Source organism: Balaenoptera physalus, assembly GCF_965194825.1.
Source record: "Balaenoptera physalus genome assembly, chromosome: 7".
NCBI classification, from domain to species: Eukaryota; Metazoa; Chordata; class Mammalia; order Artiodactyla; family Balaenopteridae; genus Balaenoptera; species Balaenoptera physalus.
In genome coordinates, this window is record NC_138886.1 from 25850966 (window position 1) to 25878090 (window position 27125).

The 27125-nt window shown below is 37.0% G+C and overlaps 1 protein-coding gene across 2 annotated transcripts in view; it reads right to left on the minus strand.

Moving 5' to 3' along the window:
- The window catches only part of RAD23B (RAD23 homolog B, nucleotide excision repair protein), a 44476-nt gene that overhangs the window by 12461 nt on the left and 4890 nt on the right, over positions 1–27125 (minus strand). For both annotated transcript variants that reach the window (XR_014266185.1, XM_082471216.1), the window contains exons 2-6: positions 18052–18133; positions 15083–15162; positions 11913–12181; positions 7045–7100; positions 617–744 (exon numbers count right to left, since the gene is read on the minus strand). Coding sequence is in view for 1 of the 2 variants with exons in the window: in XM_082471216.1 (XP_082327342.1) it covers positions 617–744; positions 7045–7100; positions 11913–12181; positions 15083–15162; positions 18052–18133 (615 nt within the window). In the remaining variant the exon portion in view is untranslated. The remainder of the gene's footprint in view (positions 1–616; positions 745–7044; positions 7101–11912; positions 12182–15082; positions 15163–18051; positions 18134–27125) is intronic.

Below are 27125 nucleotides of genomic sequence, written 5' to 3' on the forward strand. Positions count from 1 at the left end.
ATGCATGATGCTGTCAGGTAATAGGGAATGGACAGGAAGACAGTGAATTAAAGAGTCTACAACCTAACACTTTTCCTAAATGCTTGTGAAAATCTGGGATCCGAGTTGTCCGGATAAACCAGATTATCTGAACTTTTAAGTGAAATCTCCCAATTTTTAAAAGCTGGCAACTAATTAAGAAATTTACACATAGTACAAAATTTGGCTTGGGCTTCCAACTTGAAACTTTTGCTCTAAATAGCACATCCAGGATTATGCTTGGCAGGCAAAAAAGCTACTAAAATGTTGGATTCAATTAGATTTAAAATCTGCCCCACCCCTACCCCTCTAACACACAGCTGTCATCCTTTGAGGGTACTACTCCAAGTGGATAGCAAATTTTACAACCCATTTAGCCACGTTGTTTTCTAATTGAAAATCCTATCAAAATCTTTTAGAAGAGGTTACATTTTATTAACACAAAATGTTAACATACTAAGAAAAACAAAAGCACTATGTAAATTATCTAGCATACATCATTATTATCTTCTGAATTGTTACTGTCCCTTTAAAATCTCTGTTTCTTTGAGATTTTGTTCTTAAACAACTAGAACAAAGAAAGCAAAATGTTTCTCACCATTAAAAGATACTCCACTGCTCTGTCAGGGTTGTTGAAACTGGCTCTCAGGGCTGCAATTACTTGCTCTCGTTCGTAGCCCATTGACATGATCTCAGTTACCATATTCTCATAAGACTGACCTGTCACTAAAAAAAGGTATGTGTGGGTGGAAGAAGGGGAAAGAAAAAGAAAATTTAATAAATAAACAATCTCCATGTAATCTGAGTGCATATATGTATACACTGTTTCAGGCACTACAGTGCCAGGAATACAAAGATGAGTAACAGTTATCAACTACAACATATATGTGGTAGGTAGAATAATCCACCCCCTCCCATCCCTGGAAACTATAAGTAAGTCAGGTTACAAGGCAAAAGGGAATTAAGGTTGCTAATCAGCTGACTTTAAGATAGGGAAATCATCCTGGATTACCTGGGTGGGTCCGATGTAATCATAAGGGTCCTTAAAAGTAGGAGGGAAGCAGATTAGAGGGTCGGAGAAATAGATGTAAGGAAGAGAGGACAAAAGCAGGGTCAGAGATGCTATGCTGCCACCTTTGATGACAGAGGAAAGGGATATGAGCCAAGGTATGTGGTCAGCCTCTAGAAGTTGGAAAGGACACAGAACAAATTCTCCCCTAGAGTCTCCAGAAAGGAATGCAGCTCTGATTTTAGCCCAGTGAGCTCCATATCAGACTTCTAACCTACAGTATTATAATAAGATAATAAATCTGTTGTTTTATACCACTAAGTTGTGGTACAGAGCAGCAATGGAAAATACAGTATGTTTAATACACATAATAAAAATATCAAGTACAAGTGTAGCACAAACATAGAAAATAATTAGCAAGTCAGGGCAGGCAACCTGGAAGAAGAGACAGGTGAACTGATTTTTCAGAACAAGTAGGGACACTTCACGAAATCAACTGTGCTGTAATAAGTTGTTTTCCTTGGACACCTTTCGTTATCAAAGCAGAGGGGAAAAGGAGTTTGGAAGCTAGAAAGTTAGAATGTCCCATACCGTATAAAACTGGTACAATTATCCCTGTAAGACATTTCCCACAGGATCTCTCCAACTCTGACTCACTCTTCATGGAAATGTCAGGCAACACTCTGATTTAAAGAAAGCCAACTCTCTCCCACTAAACTTAAAGCTACCACACTTCTTGTCCATCTCCCACCCTTTCCTGCCCACCTAATTATCTTGATCAGCAGTTAACTATGTCCTAGAATGTCATCCTAAAAACAAAAACACGCCTCCCTTGACTGCATCCCAATTCTCTTTCAGGAACTGGTCCATCCGTCTGCTCTCCTCCCTTCACAGCCATAGCTGTCTGTACATGCTGTGTCCACTTCTCACATTCTGCTCACTCCTCAACCAATACCAGCATGTGACTTTGGATCTCAAAGATTCCCCCTCAAACATGTCCCACCATTTATCATCTGCCTTCTCCACTTCAATTAGCAGCACCTCTATCCATCCAAGTGCTTGAACCAGAAACCCTGGTGATTTCAATTCCCTTTCCCCTCCTTCCGCATCTAATCCACTAGCATACCTGGTAGGTCCTATCTCTAAAATATATCCCAAACCTATCAAGCTTCCTCTTTCTCCCTGCCTTCACTCAAGACCAGTCCACAACAATCTCTGGTCTAGATTATGCCCTGCTTCCTCTCCTGCCCCCAAGCCTACAATCCATTCATTCTTCAGCCAGTTGCAAAAGTGACCTTTTAAGAAAGAAAACCTAATCTCATTTTGAGCTCCCAACCTCAACAACCCTGCACGTGCCGCACTCCAACCAATCCATTTCTACTTGCTTCACAAGTCACAGCTTCTGCCCCAGAACCTTCACACACACCAGGCTTCTTTGATGGTCTGTTCCTTTACATGCTCCAGTTCTCAGTTTAAATGCTACAGTCTCAGAGAGGTACTGCCTGACTAGCCTAAATATAAGTGCCTTTTGTTCTTCTTTATGGAAGCCATTAATTTTTTAAATATCATTTATCATGATTTGCAATTTATTTTGTTTCACTCTATTTTCTTTCCCCCATCTGAACACAGGTTCAACCTTGCAAGGGACCGTGCCATTTTTGCTATACTGTTTCCCTGATATACAGGTGACAAAATCAGGTGAATGATTTTTTTCTGCAGAATTTTTTATTTCATATAGTATTTTACACTAAAACTCTGGTCTATCTACCCCCCCAACCCAGTTTCATTGAGAAATAATTGATACATCACTGTATAAGTGTAAGACATAGAGCATGATGGCTTGACTTAACATATATTGTGAAATGATTACAACAGGTTCAGCTAACATCCATCTTCTCATATGGATACAACAAAAAGAAAAAAATTTTTTCTCCTTGTGACAAGAACTCAGGATTTACTCTCAACAACTTTCCTATATGCCATACAGCAATGCTAGCTATCTAGTCATCATGTTGTACACTACATCCCTAGTATTTATCTTATAACTGGAAGTTTGTACCTTTTGACCACCTTCTTCCAACTTCCTATCCCCCATCCTCTGCCTCTGGAAACCACTTTGAGTTTGATGTTTTGTAGTGTTGATTTGAAGAGTCTACATATAAGTGAGATCCTATAGGAGTTGTCTTTCTCTGACTTATTTAACTTAGCATAATACCTTCAAGGTCCATCCACGTTGTTGCAAATGGCAGAAACTCCTCACTTTTTATGGTTGAGTAATACCCCATTATGTGTACACACACACACACACACACATACACACAACCCCGCTTCTTCATCCATTCATCCATTGATGGACATTTAGGTTTGTTCCATGTCTTGGCTATTGTAAATAATGCTGTTATGAACATGGGGATGCAGATATTTTTTCAAGTTAGTGCTTTCATTTCCTTTAGATAGATTCCCAGAACTGGAACTGCTGGATCATATGGTAGTTCTATTTTTAATTTTTGAGGAACCACCATACTGTTTTCCATAGTAGCTGCACCAATTTACATTCCCACCAACAGTTTACAAGGGTTCCCTTTTTCCACATCCTCACCAGCATTTGCTATACCTCGTCTTTTTGATGATGGCCATTTTAACAGGCCTGAGGTGATATCTCATTGTGGTTTTAATTTGCATTTTCCTAACAACTAGTGGTGTTAAGCATCTTTCTATATACTTGTTGGTCTTTTGTATATCTTCTTTGGAGAAATGTCTATTCAAGTACTTTGCCCATTTTAAATTGGTTTTTTTTTTTTTTGCTATTGAGTTGTATGAGTTCTTTATATATCATGGATATTAACCTCTTATTATATTATTAAAAAACTAAGTATCACTGAGCAAATTCAGCATTTGATACCTTGTTTAGAGTAATGACTTTTCCCTACCTATTCCATAAAGTACTTAAACTATTTTTATCTTTTAAATTACTCACTGATATAATTCTAGCACAAATCACTCAGGTGCCAATATACTTTCAGTAATCTAGTTCCCAGAAACAGAAAATATTATATGCCATACAGCAATATGGCATTTTGTTTAATTTTAAACAAAATTAAGAGTTGTAGAGTATCGTAACTGTACTATTTTAACATAGTGTTTCTCATTCAATTCTTACAAGAACTCTATAAGAAAGGTTTATTTTCCCTTCCTTTTAAAGATAATGAGGCTGAGGCTTAGAAAGATTAACAATTTGATCAACGGCTGTTAAGCCATGGTGCAGATACACAAACACAAGCTGTCTAGACTCCAGAGCTCCCATGCCTCTCCTTGATGCTATGCCTCCTAAAATCATGCTTCTTAGTCAAGTTATAAAAACTCAAAAAGAAATGCCTACACTCAAGTTTGATACTCTTTAGATCCTGAAAGTATGAGGGAAATGACTCCTAGAAAAATTAGGGACAATGAACAACATGAGACAGAGCTAATGAGACTGAAGAAGCAGTGATGAAGAATCTTAGATGTCATTAAGAATGAGTTTTGGGGGACTTCCCTGGTGGTCCAGTGGTTAAGAATCTGCCTTCCAACGCAGTGGATGTGGGTTCGATCCCTGATTAGGGAACTAAGATCCCACAGGCCGCGGGGCAACTAAGCCCGTGTGCCACAACTACTGAGCTCACGCACCACAACTAGAGAGAAGCCCACGCGCTGCAACAAAGAGCCCACACGCCGCAATGAAAGATTCCGCATGCCGCAACTAAGACCCAACACAGCCAAAAACAAATAAATATTAAAAAAAAAAAAAGAGTCTTGTACTTATCTTCTAGGTTAGGAGGTGCTGTGAAAGGAACAATGACCTCATTAGATGTGCCTTTTAGAAACTTCACCGTGGCAGGGAATAGACCAGTTAAAAGAGGGTAACAGAAGAGCATCAGTAAGGTAAGGACATAAACCAAGGCAATTAAGTGGCAGTAGAACAAACATTCCAGAGACTTCAGGAAGGAGGATCAATAGGACTCCTGGCCTCACTGGGCCAAGAGAGGCAGAGGGTCAAGGCTGATGCCAATACTTTGGTAGAGAGTGGAAGATGATGCAAGCAAGAAGGGAACAAAGGAGAAGAATCAGATGGGGGAATTAAAAATTAATAAATTTGGAACCTAAGGAGTTTGTGGACGTTATAGGTTTTCCAGCTGGCAGCTTCAAGAATGAGTCTGGGAAGTCAGAGGGAGATATGTACTAGAGTTTTAATTTTGAGAATCCTTGTAGTACAGTTAACCCTTGAACAATATGGGTTTGAACTGTGTAGATCCACTAATAATCAGCTAAGTCGATTCCTAGTACACTACTACATGATCCATAGTTGGTTGAATCTGCAGATGCAGAACCATGGATACAGAGGCCTGACTGTAAAGTTATAGATGGATTTTTGACTACATGGGGTTGGCGCCCCTAACCCCTGTGTTGTTCAAGTGTCAACTGTATATGGGTGGTATCTGCCATTCCCATAGTCTGAACTTTGAACTATGACCTAGAGCAGAACCAAAGTAAACTCATACATTTAAAAGCCAGGTAAGATAGAAAGAATTAACCAGAAAGCCTGAGAAGGAATAGTCAGAGGTACGGTTCAAGAAAAGAGTGGTGTCACAGAAGTCAAAGAAGAAACATTTAAAGAAGCAAGGTATCAACATAAAGACTGGATAAATTAAAGATGAAAGAGTAAAGGGATCCCGAGACCATACAGTTGAGAACTGCTGTTCTAAGAGATGCAAGGTGTAAAAGGTAAGACACCACCACCAGAGACTAGAGCAGGAGCAACTAGAGTTGTGGACTCCCGGGCTTCCGCCCAGCTGCATCAGTGCATTCCAACTGAAGCAGCAACGGCAATAGCCACAGCCTCCGACAGCAGCAGTGGCACGTGCTAGCTGGTTTCAGCTCTGAGGCTACAGAGCCCTTTACTCATCTCTGGGTAATCTTGAGCTGTTCCAGCACCTCTGTAACAATTTCCTAAGATTAAGCCTTTTCCTGTTTGAAATAGAATGATTTCTGTTTTCCCGATTGTTGGACACTAACTCATATGAAGCACAGTAATCCCAGAAAACAGTCTCTCAAAGATAGGAATGTGGGTTTGGTACATCCAGGTGATCTTAAGTTGATTAAACAACTATTTTGCCCCTATGTGCTATGGGAAATCAGCCAGCCATTTTCCATGGCAAGGAGGGCACCATGGAGTTCAAGTTCAATTAGGTCAGAGGGCCAATCCCATATCTTGTGAGATACTACTGCTGTTGGAACCTTGCTGCTGTAGCAGCTAAACAAGGAATCCAGAAGCCCATACTCTACTGAAGCTGCCATTCCCACCTGTTCCCAGTCTTCTACCTCCCTACCATTTCCAGCAGTACAGAAGAGTACCAAAGGGCAGGAATGGGGTTGCCATTCAACAGACCAATAATGAGTACTTATAGCAGGCACTGTACTAGGTATAGTTACAACGGGAAAATGGGCAAAAAACCCCAAACTGATTTTGACAGATTAGGTGTGAAGCGAAGGATGGAAAGACATTATTCAACAGGTAAAACTGAAAGTCGGGATAAAAGGCACTTTCACTGCAAGTACAATACAAGCAACAAGATGCAGATGGGGACCTATAAGGCTACAAGGTGGAATAAAGGCTGGAGGTGAATAAAGATGAAATGTGAGACAGATTTAGTAACATCTTATACTCATTTCAAAGATACTTTGTAATAAACCTGTACACAGATCAAACTTTGTTAAAACCTCATTTAAAACCCACATTTGGAAAATGGAAAATTATCTGCTTTAAGGAAGAAGTATGCTTAACTCTTAACAATACAATTTAAAGGATTCAATATATAAAACACTAACTTACAAAAGTCTTTAGTAACATCAACTGCATTATCTAAATCATTTAGCCGCTTGATTGGAAGCAACCATGAAAATGAACATTTTCGTGATCTAGAAAAATGAAACTTAAACCTCCTGTCTCTTACAAGGTAATTTACAATGTAGATACTTACCAAGTGCACTTGTTGCATCTTCAAAAAGGTTTGACCGAGAAGAATCACCTGATGTACTGTAAAATGTTTTTAGAAAATCATGTATCAGAAAGTATGTAAAATTTACCTTAAAGTTTAGTAGCTATCCAATTTGTAGAGATTCTTTGATTTTAATTAAATGTAGAAGTCTGGCTACAGTGTTCAAAAAGGCTTCCAGATTAAACCCCAAAGCTTTATCCATAACATTTATGGCATGGGAAGAATTTTCAATTTTAATACTCATTCTGTTCTGCAAATCCATCATTTAAAATGTCCAAAGATAAAAAAGAACATCCTTACAGAGAGCTTACCATTTAAGGAATACAAAAAAAGATAACATACAACTAATTCCCTGAAAGAATTTACAAGAAAAATTAAATAATCTATAAGTCAAGTCATAGTAAAAGAAATATCAAAAGCTGTATATGATAAACAGCACATGCAGAAACTGCATTAGGCTGGAAAGGCCTGGGAAGTCTTTACATAGTAGAATTTCATTTAGGTCTTATAGTTAAGTTCTGAACACAGAAACTGCAAGAAAGCCTTCAGGTCAAGGAACGTAGCATAAACAAAAAGATGCAGAGGCAGGATAGACCCAAGCTGTAACCAAGTTTTAAGCCAGTTTAAAAGAACTAAGTTTTGTTAGGCAATTGCAGAAGATGGGTCTAGAAAACAAAGAAGACACAAACACAATAATGAAAGACCATAAAGAGAAGGCCAAAGAAAAATAAACTGAGGTTTACAAAAGTGGTAAAGACAGCAGTTAGCAGTTTTGAGTAAAACATACACACATATACCTCTGTCCCAATTTTAGAAACGAAACACAGTAGACTTCAGTTCTTAGAAAACCCTACAGCATAGTAAGAGTAACGGAAATACCTAAGTTTGAATTCATAAATTACTCTGTAAGACTCAGTCAGTTCTTCACCAATACAATGAGGTCAACAATGGTACCCACGTATCCCCAAGTGCTGTGGGTAGGGTTACTGCTGGTAAAGTGCTCAGCAAGTTCCTGGTATCATAACACTCAACATGATTGTTATGATTAAGACAATCCTTTGGTATCATTTTTAACATATCTTCATCAACTAGATAGTAAAATTAACATGTAGAAGGCAAAATTTCAAAAAGAATTATATACTACAGTTCTATACCATATATATAGGAAAACAAATTCTCCTGCCTTAGACCTGACTTGTGTCTTGTTGTTGTGTGTTTGAACAATTACTGCATGTCAGCAGAACTACAACTGCCTCAATTTTTCCCAGAGATGCAGAGTATTCCATTTAATTTAATTTAATTCCATTCCAAATCAAACTATTAAGACATTTTTTGTTTGGTTTCCAACTTTTAAATTCTTTCTGTAGTCAAATGTATTAATCATTCCTTTTATGACTTTTTTGGGTTATGATTATTTTCCTATGCTCTCCTCTAGTTTATGGTTTCACTTTTACATTAAATCTCTATCCATCTAAAATTTATTTTTATGAGTGTAAGATGTGATCCATCTTTTTTTACCTCCAGATGGCTAGACATTTATCCTAATAGCATTTTCCCCACAGTGGTCTGAAATTACATTTTTATCTTATATTAAGTCCCTGTATGTATTTTGGTCTGTTTCTAGACTACTATTTCACCAAGCAGTCTTTCTAGTTAAGAGCCATACTAAATTGTAATCATTACCATGCATAATACATTTTACTATCTGGTAGAATTAGACCCCTTTGTTACTGTTCTTTTATAGAACAATTTGTGCTATTTTTGCACGTTGTTTTAAAATTTCTTTTTAAACATTACAGACAAGACTGAGATACCGTTTAACCACCATTCAATCTTGACTCTGCCTCAACACTCCTCCCCCCCATCCACAGAGGAAACCACTTTATCAGCTAGTGTGTTGTCCCTCTGCTACTGTTTTTCTACACATTAATATGCCACCCACAGAAAATATGCAATGTTGTTATGTGGTTTTTGTTTGGTTTGTGGTTATTGCCTATACTGTTCTGCAATCTGCTATTTTCACTTGATAACAAAGCCTTGAAACCACCTTTATTTAATATGCATATATACTGCATACTTTAACTGGCCTGTAGTATTGGATATCAGAGCTCCTCAAACTTTAGGAAGCCTAAGAATTCACCAGGAGAGCTTGTTAAAATACAGATTTCTAGGACCCACGCCCAGAAATTCTTATTTAGAGGTCTAGGGTGGAGCCTAAGAATTCATTTCAAACGAACTCCCAGTGATGCTGATGTTGCCTATTCACTACCACACCTGAATAGCACAGTTCTCTAATACAAATAACATGTCAAGTCATGCCCTTACTCATGGATATTTAGGTTGGTTCCAATTTGTCCTCAATTACAAGCAATACAGTCCTTGTGCACAAGTGCAGTTTCTCTAATGTAGATATCAACAAGTGGAATTTGCACTGCAATAGGTGGCTTTTAAAGAACAAAACTGACCTAAAGAAACAAATCCCTAATAATGAAATGTCAGGCCAGGGTGATAAACAAACTTTCTGACACTCCTCAAATTCATACCAGCATATCTTCTGATAACTATCTCACTGAGTTCTGTGCTTTATAAGACACTAAATGTTTTATAGCACATATGAAGAAACTAAGGCACATTTAAGCAGCTGGTTTTCTGAGCTTCCCTCATCCTTCCCTTTCTGTGCTATCCTTCTCTGAGGTGTATAATTTGGGGAAATAAGAGTAAAGGGTTGGGCTTCCCTGGTGGCACAGTGGATAAGAATCCGCCTGCCAATGCAGGGGACACGGGTTCGAGCCCTGGCCTGGGAAGATCCCACATGCCGCTGGGCAACTAACCCCGTGTGCCACAACTACCGAGCCCACGTGCCACAACTACTGAAGCCCGCACGCCTAGAGCCTGTGCTCCGCAACAACAGAAGCCACCGCAATGAGAAGCCCACACACTGCAATGAAGAGTAGCCCCCGCTCGCCGCAACTAGAGAAAGCCACACACAGCAACAAAGAACCAAAAGCAGCCAAAAATAAATAAATAAATAAATTTATATTTAAAAAAAAAAAAGAGTAAAAGGTTGGTGTACAAAGCCCAAGTAAGTAGGCAACTCTGGAGTCTGCTTTTCTGACCATCAACTCCTTTATGTAATCTCTATGGGTCTGAAAAGATAATCCTGACTCTTGAAAACAGATAAATAAAACTGTACCCCCAAGAAGAAATAAAAAGAATAGAGATAATAAAAAAACTTGAATTGATGATATTAGCACATTAAAATGGATTGATCAATTTGGAAATTCTTACACTATGGAGCTTTTAAAAAGGAGCTTAAAGCAATTAAGAAATACTGTACCAACTCAAGACATATTTAATTAAGTTTACAATGTTTAAATGATTTGGAAAACCAATTTGTGAAATTTGTAAGTTCCCTCCCATACACAGAAAAGATGTAACAGCCTTTTGATGCAATAGCATAGGCCGACTCTGGGTTGTCTCCCACTAGTTAAGGGTGATTGTATGCAATTCTAGCTGTACATGGGAGAAGTACCAAATTAGGCAACAGTGTTTCAGAATGCCTAAAGCAAAGTACAGCAGGCTGACATAGGGAAAATATTTTACTACCTGAACCTGTGTTTTCTTGGGGAATTAAATCCTTGAAAAGACGCCCGAAGCAGCAACAAACCAGGTGACTCAAACCCCTCCCAACATGGTTGACTGAGTCAAAGAAACGGCACTCAAAGACAGAACACTAAAATGAAAGATGATCAGAAAGAATTCATGACTAAAGTCTTTCTCATCATTGTATTTATCACAGACATCCTTCTATGTCAGTGTTTCCAAATGCTGCATAGTTTTCCATTGTGTCTGGTCCTGATTCCAGGACTCTACTGCCACTGAGGTCCTGAGTTGCACCAAAGTCACAAAATACAAACCGCTTGCTTCAGTGCCAATACATACTGGACACAAAGCAACTCAGGCTCTCAGATAAAGAAGAGATTCCCGTGTATGATTTCCAGCCAAGAGAACTGAAGCATTATTTTGGTTATTTTATTTATCATTGGGGAAGAAAACCTTTGTCACAAACTACTCAATAATCCTAACTGCCAACTTCCTACAAGAACTTTTTTTTGCTCCCAAAATATCCCAGCACTTTTTCTTCTGTTCTAAAGATCTACACAGGCAAAAACTTAAATTTCTATACAACTTCACAAAGATGTAGATACTTACTCAGCACACACTGTGTGCCATGTGCTATTTCATATCTTTTACACTTATTTCATTTAATCCTTATAACAACTCTATGAGATAGGTCCTGCTGTCATCCACATTTTACAGATGAGGAAAAATCCAAAGATGTTAATTTCTTTTCTAAGGTGAAGACCTAACAAATGTTAGACCCAAACACAATACTATGTAGCAACTGGAAAACTTTACTGACATGGAAGGATGTTTATGACAGATGTGACAATAGTCAAAGAACATAGGTCAAATATAATAATGACTGGGGGACAAATGTCAAGTTATTTATAATGTGTCAAGCTATAATATAGTGTCAGATTATTTTATAATTCTTCTTCTTTTTGGTCATTTGTATTTCCTAATTTTTCTACACAAAATGAATAATGACTTTGACCCCTTTCCCTTCACCCTGGGAGAAAAAAAAACAATGCACAGTATACAAATTCAGATTACGGAAATGTAAATAGACACAAGCATACTGCTTTAGTCAGGGTTCAAAGTTTAGAAAAAGTTTAACATAGCAGATAGAAAGTTAGTCTGATCAAAACAATAATCAAAATAAATACATTCATGAAGTCACTGTTATGAACATATTCCTATACAATTTCCTAGAATCCAGTTCTTACCTGTCAGTTGATGTTGGGCTAGCAGCCACTGGTGTTTCTGCTGGCTTTTCTGCAGGTTTCTCTTGTTTCGTTGCACTAGCAGGTGCAGGTTCAGAAGACGCTGTCGTTGATGCTGGAGTGACAGATGCAGGTGTGGGAGTGGGAGCCAAAGTGGGGGCAGGGGTTGGGGCCTGAACCACAGCTGGTGCTGTGGAGAAAGTAACTGTGGTAGTGGTGGCAGAATTTGATTGCTGAGTTGTAGCTGGTGCTGGTGTTGTCACTGCTTTGGGCTAAACACATTACAAATCAAAATAATGCATTATGATAAAACACTGCATTATTACCTGATCTCTGAATGCTACAAACAAACATAACACTAATACAAGTTTGTAACTTGAAAATAATTTTGTAAGGTGACATAATGAGTGATCAATAGCGGCAATCTGAATCACTATTTATGTTATTCTTTCAAAGCTGACGAGAGCATATATATTAACTATCAACTTCCATTAGCTTTAGCCAACGGTTTCAGTCTTCGGATCATTATGAAAAAGAACCAAAAGAAGCAAATATTTTAAAACGTACAGATTGAGTATCCAAAAAAAGAACCACATAATTCCCCCCCAAAACTTCACAATTAAAGTTTCTTGGTTATAACTTCAAAGTATTTATTGTCATTTGAAAGCAACAAAAATAACTTTCTTGAAAGTATAAACAGAAGTATGATTAATGAACATGCCAGATAATCTGCTGTATTTTAGAGGGAAGAAAATCCCAATATTGACTACAAGCCAATAGGTGTAACTATAAGAGATTAACATAACTTTTGAGATGTATATACAGTTAAACCGACAAATAAAGGCCAAATAAAGTTATAACCGCATGCTCAGCACTTTCTGAACTAGAATCGGAGCCATAAACATTCCTACCAAGCAAAAAGCAATTACATATGGGTAAAAATCATATTATATGAGTTTTATTCTTCTCCTACAGCCTATCAATGCTCACTACCTGCTTAGCTCATAACTTACCTAAGGTGAAAAGGTAACTGATTTGATGGAAGATGAGATTAAAATTCAACATAATTTGCCCCAAGTATATACCAACAAACTGTAAATGCAATGAGTGGATTTGTGACTTGTTCTATTTGAGCTAGTAGAGTGTACTGGAAAAAAGTGTCTTGGGCAAGGTAGGGGGATGGGACTTACCTATCCTGCTCAACTCTTAGTTATGTTCTAAATAGTCAATGTTACTATAATACTAAAGGAAATAAGACCACAACAAATACATACCCAAATGTGTGGCTACCACATTTTCCACTATGTACTATGTATGATAAAACTAGACAAGGGAATACTATTCAGCCCTAAAAAGGAGAGAAATTCTGGCACATGCTACAATGTGGATGAACCTTGAAGACATTATACTAAGGGTAATAAACAAGTCACAAAAGGACAAATACTGTATGATTCCACTTATATGAGGTATGAAGAGTAGTCAAATTCATAGAAAGGAGAACAGTGGTGTCAGGGGCTGGGGAGCAGGGGAAATGGGTAGTTACTGTTTAACAGGTACAGAGTTTTAGTTTGGGAAAGTGAAAAAAAGTTTAGAAACAGATGGTGGTGATGGATACACAACAATGTGAATGTATTTAATGCCAATGAACCAAACACTTAAAAATGGTTAAATCTGTAAATTCTGTGTTGTGTACCACAATTTTTGAAAAAACTAGATGAGGCAAAGTTTCCTCATATGATTCTGTTCCTGTGTATTTAAAGTTTAACATTTAATAAGTGCTTAAATACAGCAAAATCAATATGGTTCTTAATAGATTAAAAAAATTAAGTCCAGTACATGTAAACTGTTTAGCTGCTTTTCGTTTCTCACTACAAAAGTATGCCATAATTAAAATTTACTTGTTCACTAGGGGCAAGACGGGAATAAAGACGCAGACCTACTAGAGAATGGACTTGAGGATACGGGGAGGGGGAAGGGTAAGCTGGGACAAAATGAGAGCGTGGCATGGACATATATACACTACCAAATGTAAAATAGATAGCTAGTGGGAAGCAGCTGCATAGCACAGGGAGATCAGCTCGGTGCTTTGTGACCACCTAGAGGGGTGGGATAGGGAGGGGTGGGAGGGAGGGAGACGCAAGAGGGAAGAGATATGGGGATATTTGTATATGTATAACTGATTCACTTTGTTATAAAGCAGAAACTAACACACCATTGTAAAGCAATTATACTCCAATAAAGATGTTAAAAAAAAATTTACTTGTTCAACTTTGTTTTCTACTGCATATATCAATTACTTTGAGACTTTAAAAAAACTCACATTTATTCTATTTTCAGTCTTTGACAAACTGGTTTCCAATTACCTATTTAAATTTATTTTGGGTGCTACAAATAACACTACTCTTCTGAGATTATTAGGAGTTTAGAATTTAGGATCATAATTCGGTCCTAAAAGTATCATGAGCACCACCACTCCTCTATTTGTCTTAACTCTCTACTGCATGTTTATGTATCTTTAAACAAGTATATAAATAAAACAAAAATCCTGAAAGAATCCATATTCATTCTCTGCTTTAGAGAAAAACTTTTGACTTTTATTTCAGTCCAATAAATCACAAAAAAGTTCCTGTTAAAAATCTTCTCACAATAATCATTCCATCATTCTCTTAGCTGTCTTTTCCCTTTTTTAGTTTCTAAAAATCTATCCCATTGGCTAAGAAATATCACTGAAATTGTTAATCTATATGTCTTTTTGGCCCTGAAGTATTTGTTAGGTCTAGTACATCATTTAGCAAATCCTTTTAAGGCACTCTTATTAAAAACTACAAAATAAGAAACATTTATTCAATTTCTAAGAATTATATTCTCTAATAATTACACAATTAGTGATTTTACTAATTCAACAATACCTAATAATTTTTAACATGACACTTCACATATCAGTTGTTTTGACATATTTAAAATTATGCTCAAACTACAAATATATAAAACTATTAACTTTATAGTTGACTCAAAGCAAACTGTTAAAACCTTTAATAACAATTAAGTGCATGCCACTATGGATGTGTATAAACTGTTTTCACTTGAAAGTGTAAAGCAAGACTTGGGATCATCTTTTTTTTTTTTTTAAAACTCACATGCATAAAGATATATACAACGAGGTTGAAACTTACTTTTGTCACCATAACTACCACGAAGTTTTTCTCATCAATTTTATATTCTTTTAGAGCAGTATCATCATTGAGGATTTTGCCTAGCACATTAAGAAAAAAACATATTACTGAAGGCACCGTAACTTTGTCTTACACTAACTGAGGTTAAAACAATCACCAACATCAATTCTATCAATTAAAACTTTCCCCAAAGAAAAAGATTACCAGTCAGCCAAGATAAACATAAGTGGATACATGATTAGCTAAGAAGGCATAAATAAGCATTTGACTAAAAGATAGCAAACTCATATACTGTATGTAGATATCTCAATCCCAAGCATTTCTTAAAAATTATTACTTATAATAAAAAAGACTTGCTGGGTAAGGAAATATTAACTAGGTCCTGAGAAAGAGGAGATCATGAAGACAAATAAAATTCAATTTTGAGATGCTCAAGGCTTCCCCACCCCTTCCCCGGAATAACCTATAATCCCTCTCGATGGAAGGAAAAAAGAACGAACTGCCTGCTCCCACAAATACTGGATACCTGCAACACAGAATGTTCCACTGCTATAAAAATAAGATACTCATAGTGACCTGGTACACAGAAATGGTAAGATAATATAGAACTGAGTAAGGCACACAGACTATGTAAGATTTTAGTCATGCAGAAGGACAAACGTGAGGTCAGGATTCCTTCAGGCTTCCTTTTCCTTGAAATTTGTTTTCCATTTTCAAAAAGGTATTGAATCAAAAGCTGCAAGCATTAAGACAAAAGGGAATAGTGTCTCTACTCTGCATAGGATTGAAAAAACAGGCCAAGACTAGGAAGCAGGAATTCTAGTTTTATGTCTGCCACCAACTACAAGCACCTCTTTAGGCTTCTGATTCCTCATCACAGGGCTGGTGTTTCCTCTAAACCACCTCAGTTAAGAAAATACTTCAAAATCTCTATGTAGGAAGAGACAAGAATCCATGGGCAACTCAAGATCCACCTTACCGACATCTACAATGACAGTGCTCACTATTTCTTCTCAAGAACAAAGAAAAGAATTTTCTCCACAAAATTCACATATCAAGTCTATTTTTAACACACATTTTCCTGGTTACTAGTGAGGCTAGTTAATTTACAATTTCCTATTCATATCCTTTGTTGCTTTTTAATTGGGTCATCCTCTCCTTACTGATTTGTAAGAGCTCTTTATATAATCTGAATATTAATCTTTCTTTTCCTGTCGCTTATTTATAGTGTCTTTTGACATATAAGGTCTTCTGTATTCTTCAATTTTGGTAGTTTATTTAAAAAACAGATAAACTGAAATTTCACAGGAATGATTCCAAGTACATTAATACACATAATCAGTATAAATGGTTTCATTTCAATAAATTAAAAAAGATGCTCAGCTTGATGGGAAAACTGAAGAAACACGTGCAGAACAATAAAATTGGACCCCTATCTTGCACCACTCACAAAAATTAACTTGAAATAGATCAAAGACTTAAACATAAGGCCTGATACCATAAAACTCCTGGAAGAAAATGTAGGGAAGAAAGTCAGAGATTTTGGTCTTGGCAATAATTTTTTGGGCATGATTCCAAAAGCACAAAAAATAAAACAAAAAAAAATGGACAAATGGGACTACACCAAACTCAAAAGCTCTGCACAGCAAAAGAAACAATTAACAAAATGAAAAGAATTCTACAGAATGGAACAAACTACAGAATGAGAGAAAATTTTTGAAAACCATATATCAGATATGGGATTAATATCCAAAATACATAAAGAACTCAGTCAACTCAGTAACAAAAAACCAAACAACCTGATTAAAAATCAGCAGAGTAAACCAACATTTCTCCAAAGAGGACGTCGAAATAGTCAACAGACAGATGAAAAGATGCCCAACATCACTAAGCATCAGGGAAATGCAAATCAAAATGAGGTATTACCTCACACCTGTTAGAATAGCTATTATCAAGAAGACAAGAAACAGGAGGGGCTGGTGAGCTTGTGGTGAAAAAAGAATCCTTATACAGTGTTGGTGGGAATGTAAATCGGTCCAACCACTATGGAGAACAATATGGAAGTTCCTTAAAAATTTAAAAATAGATCTACCATATGATCCAGCAATTCCACTTTTGGGTATATACCCAAAGAAAATGAAAACAGGATTTTGACAAGACAATATGCACTCCCATCTCTACAGCAGCACTATTCACAATAGCTAAGATATGGAAACAATCCAAAATGCCCATCAATGGATGAATGAATAAAAAAGACGTGACCCATATACACAATATTATTCACCCATGAGAAAGAAGATAACCTGCCGTCTGCGACAACATGATGAACCTTGAGAACATTATGCTAAGTATGATATCACTTATATGTGGAATCTAAAAACCTAAACTTATAAAAAAGAGTATTTTACCTTGGTGGTTACCAAGGGTATGGGGCGTGGGGGAGATAAGAGTGATGGTGTTTAAGAGTACGAACTTCTAATGAGTAGTAAATAAGCCATAGAGATCTAATGCACAGTATAATGAACACAGACAATAACACTGTACTGCTAATCATGTAATCTGATAAATATCGATACACTGGCAATCATATTACAATATATAAGTGTATCAGAGTAACACCCTGTACACCTTATACAATGTCACACAAACTAATTCAGTAAAAAATTTTTTAATTCAAAAAACAAAGCAAAACAAATACAGCCAGTTACATGATACTTACAAAAGATAAAACTAATAAGCAAAACTATCTAACATCACTGGATGGAGAAATATATAAAGCAAATGTGAAAAAAGAGAGGAATGAATATTAATAACATTCAAATGACTGTTCATTCTCTGCTTTTATCTGTACAATGCTTCTGACAATCAATTTGTATACACTACAGTTTGTAAGATGGCAATTTCTAAAACTAAAAGAATGTCACAGTACACAAGAAAACGGCATATTAATTTCAGCATTTAATGCATACCTGCATAAATTAATTTTTGACCTGCTACAGGAAAGGCATCTTTACCCTTTTCAGATTCAATCTTCTCTTTCAGTGATCTTACCTATAGGAAAAAATTTTTTAATTTTTGAAAAAGTCTAAACAAGTGAAAATCCAGAATCTGAACAAATGATGCAAGATAAAAATTTTATACATACTATTAATGACTCCAAAAACTTCAAAGATCATGTCTTTATAATATTACGTCAAAAAGACCCATTATTAACAACCCATACTACTAGGTATAAGTATAAACTGTTTTACCATCTGTTCCATGTACACAGTTTTTTAAAAAAAGACTTTACCAGTTGACTTTACAAATCTATTCAAAATAAAGGTTTCAAAAGCAGAAAGTTTTGATTCTCACTATAAAAGTTTATGGGCTTATTTCTCACAGAGTTAAGAAAGTAAAGAAAAGCTCTCTAATCTAAAAGGTCTAAGAAATAAAGTGGTCTTGTCCACAGTAATAATTAAAAAAAGTTAAATGTGAATGTTAAAAGGCCAATTATTCACTTTAAAAGTGGCTAATGTTTCATTATAATCACCTGAGGGAACTTTATAAAGACCAGTTAAAATATAATTTCTGAGGGTGGTCTGGACATCAGTATTTTTGAAAAGCTTTACAGTTGGTTTCAAAGTTCGGCCAAAGTGGAGAACCACTGTATTACTTCAATGATCTTGAACAAATAGCTCAGTTTTTCTCAGCATCAGTCTCATCTATAAAGAGGGACTGGAATACATGATCTTTATGGTCTTCCATCCCTAAAATTACATGACAACAGGTTCATTATGAAGTACTGATACTTAGAAAACGAGTATAATCAATTTCTGAAGTAGGGTGGCATAGGAGTAAAAAAAAAAAAAAACAAAAAAACAAAGAAAGGCAAGGAGACATAATGGAACTAAATTTCACTACTTTAAATGACCAAGAATCAAGGGGGAAAATTCCATTTCCTTCAGTTCCCAGAATTCTTCTAAAAACCACCTGAATTGATAGTTCTGAGCTTTAAGTGGAAAACTGTCATGATAGGGATACAAAAGGGAGGGTTCCTCCCCAAATCACATTGCTACTGTAAGTAGTAGCTGAAATCCAAAACCAGCTCTTCTGACTCCAAGCTTTAGAGCAGAGTATTTTGCAAATGCCACATAAATCACCCTTGCTATACTGATCTTCCTGAAGTGGGCCAGTAGCATTACTGCTATTCTGATATCCCCAAAGTGGAAATCCATCACAAGAATCTCAACCCGCCATATATATGATTAAGAGTGGGAAAGGAGGACAAACAACAACAAAAAAACCCTCTAGTCATTTTACTACTAAATAACATTGCTTCAAAGAAATCAAAACTGTGATTAAAGAATACTAAGAACATAACAATGAGAACTCTACATAATAATACCTATATGATGTGGTTAAAAAGGTAATCACAGACTAGCACTAAACATGTTTATTATTAAACAAGAAGGAAAATTAATAAACTAAGCATGCAAGTCAAATAGAAATAACAAGACACATAACAAAAGGAAAAATGCAAATAAAATAAATTAAGAGAAATGGTAGAAAATGGTTCTTGTGCCAACAGAAAAATGGACAAATGACAGGGGCAGGCAATTCACAATTATACACCCAATAAAAAGAAAAGCTCAACATCATTAGTAACCAAAAGCACAAATTTTAATGTCAGACATCATTAATCCAATAGACGGTCATACTGGAAAAGACTGTCTTGAACAATTTTTGGTGTTAAGTGTGAAGAGACACACTCTCAGAATGAGGGTATCAAATGATATAATGTTTTGTGGGCAATATGCCAGGACACCTTGACATTTTTTGGGCAGAGGGTGTGCGGGTGTGTGTGTGGATTCAACGCAGCAAAACCACCTTGGGTCATGTGTCAAAGAAAATACGTGAACTTTTGTAGTATTTGAAGTATATCTCAATAAAGATTTTTAAAAAAATACCTTGTAGTAAACAACCCTGTTTACAACTGCATCAAAAAAAAAGAAAATAAGTGAACTAGACTTTGGAACCAGGTTCCCTGACCTGTCCAAACTTCTGGCATTGTTCCTTAACCTCAACCCAATGATCTTTACTTCCAATCCACCTAAGTCATCTACTCACAGGCATTCAGGACACAGGCTGACTCTCATCATCCCCAAAATGCTCTTTGAAATGGTAAGTGCCATCTCCTATTCTCACCAGCTCTCTCAGTAACTGTTCACTACACCTGGTCTTGCATCTCATTACAACTTTGGTTCCTTGAGCCTCTACTTTCATTCATTCTGATCTTTACTGCAAGCTCTATTCAGCTTAGACAATAATGCCACTGCTTCTATCACTTTCTTCCTAACATCACAGACTTGTTTGCCTTTCTGTTGCTCCTACCAGGCAAAACTCCACATCTGGACCAACACAGTTGAATTTATTTGTCAGTACTCAAAATAAAATTTACTTCAACCACTGTGGTGTCATACTCTTCTACCTCACTTAGCTAACACATCTCACCTTGAATGTCTAACCAGCTGCCTATCCACATTTATATCCAGTCTTCTAAATGTTACTGGAGAAAAAGAACGACACCCCCAATCCTTCTGTTCCCCTGGTTAGCCCTCTCCTCCCTCCTCCAAGAGGTTGTTTGAAACCTGTACTCTCCTCTAAATCTGATTCCCAACACTCCCCCCCAACCCCCTGCAGATGACCATTTTCTACTTCAAGGCACAGAAGACACCACAGGAACTCACACCCTCAACTTTCTGCTACCAAACTGACACATGGTTTTTTGCATCCAGATCCACCTAATCTCAATCTTCTTCCCTACTAAATGAAAGCTATCCCTCTCTTCAAATCTAATTCCTGTTCTCCAGTACCTTGCTAGATTCATTATGTTTCCTACTCCCCACCCCCCCCCGCCGAGTTTTATTTTCAACCTCTCCCTCAAAGCCAGTTCATTTCCATTCACACTTAAACAGATCCAATTCTCTATCATCTTAAAAACACACAAAACCCCCCACAATCCGTCTCCTGTCAGCTACCCTCTCCTCCCCTTAGTCTCAAGTAATTTTCAAAAAATTAACTATACATTGTCTTTACTTATTCATAACCCCACACTTATTACTCCAGGGTGCAACACAATGCTGATAAACTGAAGCACAGACTTTGTTCTCATTTTGCAGCTTACTTTCTGCAGTAGTGCTACTCCCACAATTCCATTAAGACTGCCCTCACCAGTACCACTAAATTCAGCAACATCATCATCAGACACTTCTTAGTCCTTCTCTATAGTATTACTTGACCTCTCTGCCACATTTGACAGTACTGACCCATCTCTCCTTTTCACACTGTCTTCCTTTGGTTTCTATAACACCACACTCTTCTGGTTTTCCTCCTATATCTTTGTTCACTCCTTTTTGAAATCCTTTTCCTTGGCCAGACCTTTAAGTGTTACTCAGGGTTATGCCCAAGACTGCCTTTTCTTCTACACAGACTTCTAGGATAATCCATTTCATCTACTCCTAGTTTTAAGAACCATTCATATGTCATGTGTATCTCTAGCCCAGCTCTCTCCTGACTCTCTACTTGACACCTTCACTGGATGTCCCATAGGCATTTCAACGATAATGTAATTGCTGAAGGATGGTTTCTAGACTACTTTGTCTAAGTCTTCCCTAACCCAATCAAATTGAGCACACTTTAAAACAGCTATAAAGAAAGACCTTCTTTCTGGATGTTGCAAAGAAGGAAAAGGTAGCAACTCTGCACATGGTTTCCCTTGGAAAGGTTATGTCCAGCAGCCGATGTAGTTATGACTCCTCTGTGCTGAACCCCATGCCAATACTTCCAATAAGTCATCTCAACAGGATGGATCTAAAACTGGGCACTATGATCCCAGTAAATAACCAGGCTTCTCCAAGGCTAACGAACAAGAAGCAGAAATTAAACTTTCATTTTGCTGCTTATTTCCCCCTAGATAAAGAATGGGAGTTTATCATTGATTCAACTAGGGACAATGCATGGTTAACACACAAGAAGTCAAATTTTTTCTAGCCTCATACTTCTCTCTTACGAAATTGTGCATTTTAAAAGAAAAATATACTCAACATCTAATACTAAACATAGTTGACATGGCTTTTATTTTTTCCCCAAAAGGGAGATAATCACTATGAAAAAGTGCCAACACAAAAGCAGATCAGTCATCCTTTTTCATCCCATTCCCTTGTGAGGTATTTGTCTCTTCCTTCTCCTATATTCCTCACATTAAATCATTTATCCAGTGGTTCCAACTTACCATCTAACTACTTCCCAATGTGAACACTATATTGCATCCCATGGCACTACCCTAGTTCAGGCCAACCACCATTAAAAGTAGTTCTTTCCACTCAACGAATTTAAATTGTATGTTTCAGATATAAAAATAATGTCTTATAAATCTTATCTCCATAGTACTATGATGTTTTGCACGTCAGTCTTCTTACACATAACTTTTGCGTAAGATTTCTAGAACTACTGCTTGTTGATTAGGCTAGCAATTGAATATTCATATAATAACCCAGCTTCCTCAATGCTACAGCGTATTTTCCTCATTACTGTTATAATAGCTCATGGGTGCTACGTACTTACCATGTGTCAGGCAGTGTACAAAGAGCTCCACAATATTTATCTCATTTATTCTGTGCTAGATCTCTATTTGAATCCTGGCTAGTAACTCAGATGGACATTAGTATTTGAGAACAACAAATACTGTTGAGATTTGTGAACACTGATGCAGGCATTTCTGAGGCAATCTGCCATCCTTTGATCCAATAATTCCACCTCTAAGAATCAATGCTAAAGAGATGTTCACATAAATACTTCAATGATATATGAACAAAATATGTGCAGTACACTACTGGTTGTAATACTGCAAACAACCCTAAACATTCATCAATGGTGAAATGGTAAAATACATTATTGCTTATACATCTATTTGAATACTTATGCAATACAATAAGAACGATGACTATATATGAAAGATATTCACGGAATGCATGCACATATACATGACTGGATGAAATATTATCTTTAAGGGACAAAAGCTAATTGCTAAGCAACTGATTTTTAAAAACATAGTGCTGTTATGTTTATGTATTATATGTACATATATTTTTTTTTTTAAAAAAAAAGACCAGAACCATATACAGAATCCAACAGTGGTTACTTAGACCAGGAGCCTAAAGCCTTTCGTTCTTTTACTTTATACACTTTACTTACTATAACAAGCCTGGATTATTTTTAGTAATTTAAGAGGAAATTTAAATAGTTTAAAAGAAAAAAAAAAACTCATCACACCCCCCCCGCCACCATTACTAATATTACACAAGTATATGCTGCAATTTAAGAGATTTCACTAAAAAAGAAAATTCTAGACAGTAGTTCTACCACTACATAGCCTAGCAAATTAAAAAATTAGTAAGAGCAAATAAGTTTTGGCAATTAAACCATTAGCAAAAGGAAACAGAGACCTAAAGCCAAATATGTTTACAAAAGGATTTCATAGATTTACGCTATGGGCAAAACTTTTTCCTTTTTGGTTCCTTGGGTGGTATCCTTCCATTTGAGAAACTGGTGCAGGCACCAAGGAGTATTTCCTGAATCTCTTCCACAAAGTCGGTTTCTGCTAATTCTAAAAACAGAATTGATTATGAAGATGTCGGTTGACATCAGTGCAACAGGAAAAATCTCCCCACTGGACCCAAGAAATGAAAAAAATGTGGCACAAGAGTTATTTTTTTTTAACTGAAAGAATAACTAAGACTACAGTATTAATAATATGTGGATAAACAGTAAACAAAGGCAACCAATTCTCAAATTAGGGTTATGATCCAAAAGGCTACTTTTTAAAATATAATTTTAAATACAGAATTAATTTTCCCCCACAGAAACTATGGTATTCAGGCTCCTAAACCTATCTATTTACGCCAATTTAACCTCTTCTATTATAAAATATATTCCTAACAGTATGGTTTCAACAATCAAAACAGACACAGACTTTGAAGACTGAAAAGTAGAAACTCCCAAGTTACTTGTAAATTTTAAAGTTTCTACATAGGCAGAGAATGGATCTACCATACTACAAAGAAGCCACCTACCTCATTCAACCAGAAGTGTGTGGCGGAGAGGGCAGAGGGAGATACAAATAACAATTTTTATCTACCTGTTGAAGTATCTAGGACCTATTCGTACATATTAGTCATTTGTAGCTGGTCTACTTCCTCTGCTGGAATAGGTATATGTAATGTTAAAGGGTTTATAAAGTTCATTCTATTATAAAATTAGCTCTTTGAGACACTACACAAGGAATGTACTTATCCAAACTTATAGGGAACAGACATGGTGTCCTTCAGCAGGATTCACTGTTCTACAGCAGGCTTAAATTTAGCACATTTCTTTCCAAAGGCAACAGAAATTTTATACATTATCTATCAAATAATCTCAACATCCAAGCTAAAAAAGGCAGAACACTGCTCTCAACACTGAAATTGCTGATTACATCAAGCTAAGAAAATGAGGGTATCTCACTTACACAAACCTTGTTCAAAAAGGACAGTGAAAACACTGATCAAAATAACTGTAAACAGGACTTGTTAAAAAAGAAATTGCATAGATTTATTTCTGATTTCACAATTCAACAAAAATTTTTCAGATCCATAATCTCATCTGATTTTCATATCAACTCTACGAGGAAGGCAGGTAAATTATTTTACTCCCATTTTACTCACAAGAAAAGAGATTTAAGTACTATGCTCAAGGGCACAGGGCAACTACAAAGTGGGAGAAAACTCTCCTCTAGTTTAGGAATAGCATGATGTATTTGAAAGAGCAAGATGTTAAAAAAAAAAAAGCAAACAGACTCAAGAGCTACTCTTAAGTTCTGATGTAAGGAAGAGGGAGAAATGGGGGAGTAGACAAATGTGGAGACAAGGGAGGATTTTATTAAGACAAGGAAAATGTTTAGATACTCTAGAAATGGAAAAATTGGGCTTCCCTGGTGGCACAGTGGTTGGGAATCTGCCTGCCAATGCGGGGAGACACAGGTTCGAGCCCTGGTCCGGGAGGATCCCATGTGCCGCGGAGCAACTAAGCCCGTGCGCCATAACAGGAGAAGCCACTGCAGTGAGAAGCCCGAGCACCACAGACAAGAGTGGCCCCCTGCTCGCTGCAGCTAGGGAAAGCCCGCGCAGAGCAGCGAAGACCCAATGCAGAAATAAATAAATAAATAAATAAATTTAGAAATGGAAAAATCAATGATGTAGAAAAGGAGAACTGATGGAGTGATGTCCTTCATAAACGACAAGAGTTTAGGATGCTGTGGAAAAGTGGGGGGGATTGGCCTTAGATAGCACCACCCACAATACATAGCTTATCTCCACAATAAAAGGAGGCTAGCAGGTAGGGAGCTCTAGTAGGATCTTGTAAAAGTTCTGTCCTGACTGTTTCTGTATTTTCAATAAAACGTAAAATCTAGGGTCACTGACTGAAAATAAAGAGAGAAGATATGAAATCTGCCTATGTCAGTGGAAAAGTGAATAGTGAAATGTATGACTGTCACTACAAGGGCCTGATTACGATTATTGTTCAGGAATTTAAGTGAGACAAGTCAAGGTGCCTATGTGTTCGCCTTCTAGCTGCACAGGTGCAAGCACAAACACAGAACTTGAATTTAATCATATTTGGAGTTTTTCAAACAAGAACAATGGAGTGAAAGTGGGACCATGTTGTTAAGCACTGTCACTAAGCACTCTGTGTATCATCTCAAACTCATATAACCTTCAAAACAATCCTGTGAGTTTAGTACTTCCATGGCTGTATTCTCTTTTTACAGATGAGGAAACAGGCACAAAATCAGGTAACTTACCAAAGGTCACATCACACAGCAAGTGCTAAGGCCAGGATTGAAACTTAGGCAGCCTGGCTCAAGAGACATGCTATACTTGACCCTTGCAAGGGAGTGATTATAGTCACTGACTCTATTTTAGCTGGGCAAAAGTGGAAGCAATAACACGAGGGAGGGCCAGTGAAAAGGAGTATGGATCGAATAGACTGTAAGTCTCATTAGCATTGGAATCAGAGGGAAGTTAAAGTGGGATACTAAAAACAGATTACTGTGGATGGGGGGAAAGAGCTACAGTTACTGGTTGTGATAAGAGCTAGTTACCAGTCATGAGTCTGAATAACTGAGGTAGAGTAGAAGGAAAGATCACTGGATGAGCGATTAAGGAACAGAAGGTCAGAGTATGGGCAAGACCATCATTCACAGACAGTGAAACTACCAAGGCCATTGACTGTGTGAACCCAGGCAAGTTACTAATCATGCTGGTCTCCATTTCTTCTTTTTAAAACATGCACTATTACATATTTTTCACAGTTCTGGTGTGTGTGTTTGAAACGATGCCTACCATAGGCTGTGACACTCAGAATTATTGTGATCATTTTCACATGTTTCCCATTCATTCCTCAATCCACTAAATTCTGGCCCTAACACTCCATGGAGACTACTCATTAGGGTCACTAATGACCTCCAAGTTGCCAAAACCAAGTCATGTTTCTTGTTTTTATCTTACTTTTGATTTCTCAAGCAGTAGATACATTTGACCTTTTCGTCGTCTTTGAAACTTTTTTCTTCTCTTGGATTCTTCCTACCGCAAAGGTTGCTCCTTAACTGACCTCTTCAGTACTCAATCTCCACATGTTATAGCATCCCAGGCTTCAGCCCTAAGCCTCATCCCATTACATTCTCACCAGGGTTCCTCAATTCCAGTAGCGGAGAAGTTAATTACACATAAGGGATAATCTAGGCACTTGGACTCAATTTTGCAAGGAATGGGCACTGAAAAAGACTGTGGCAAGATGATCTCATCCAGTCCAATGGATTGAGGTCAAACATATATGCTGCTTATTGTCATGTCTCTAACTCCAGCCCAAATTCCCCTTTGGGATGGGAATTCATAGCAAATCTCCTTGTCATTTCTACCTGAATGTTTAATAGGCATCTTAAACTTAAGTCTTGAGTTTCCACCCC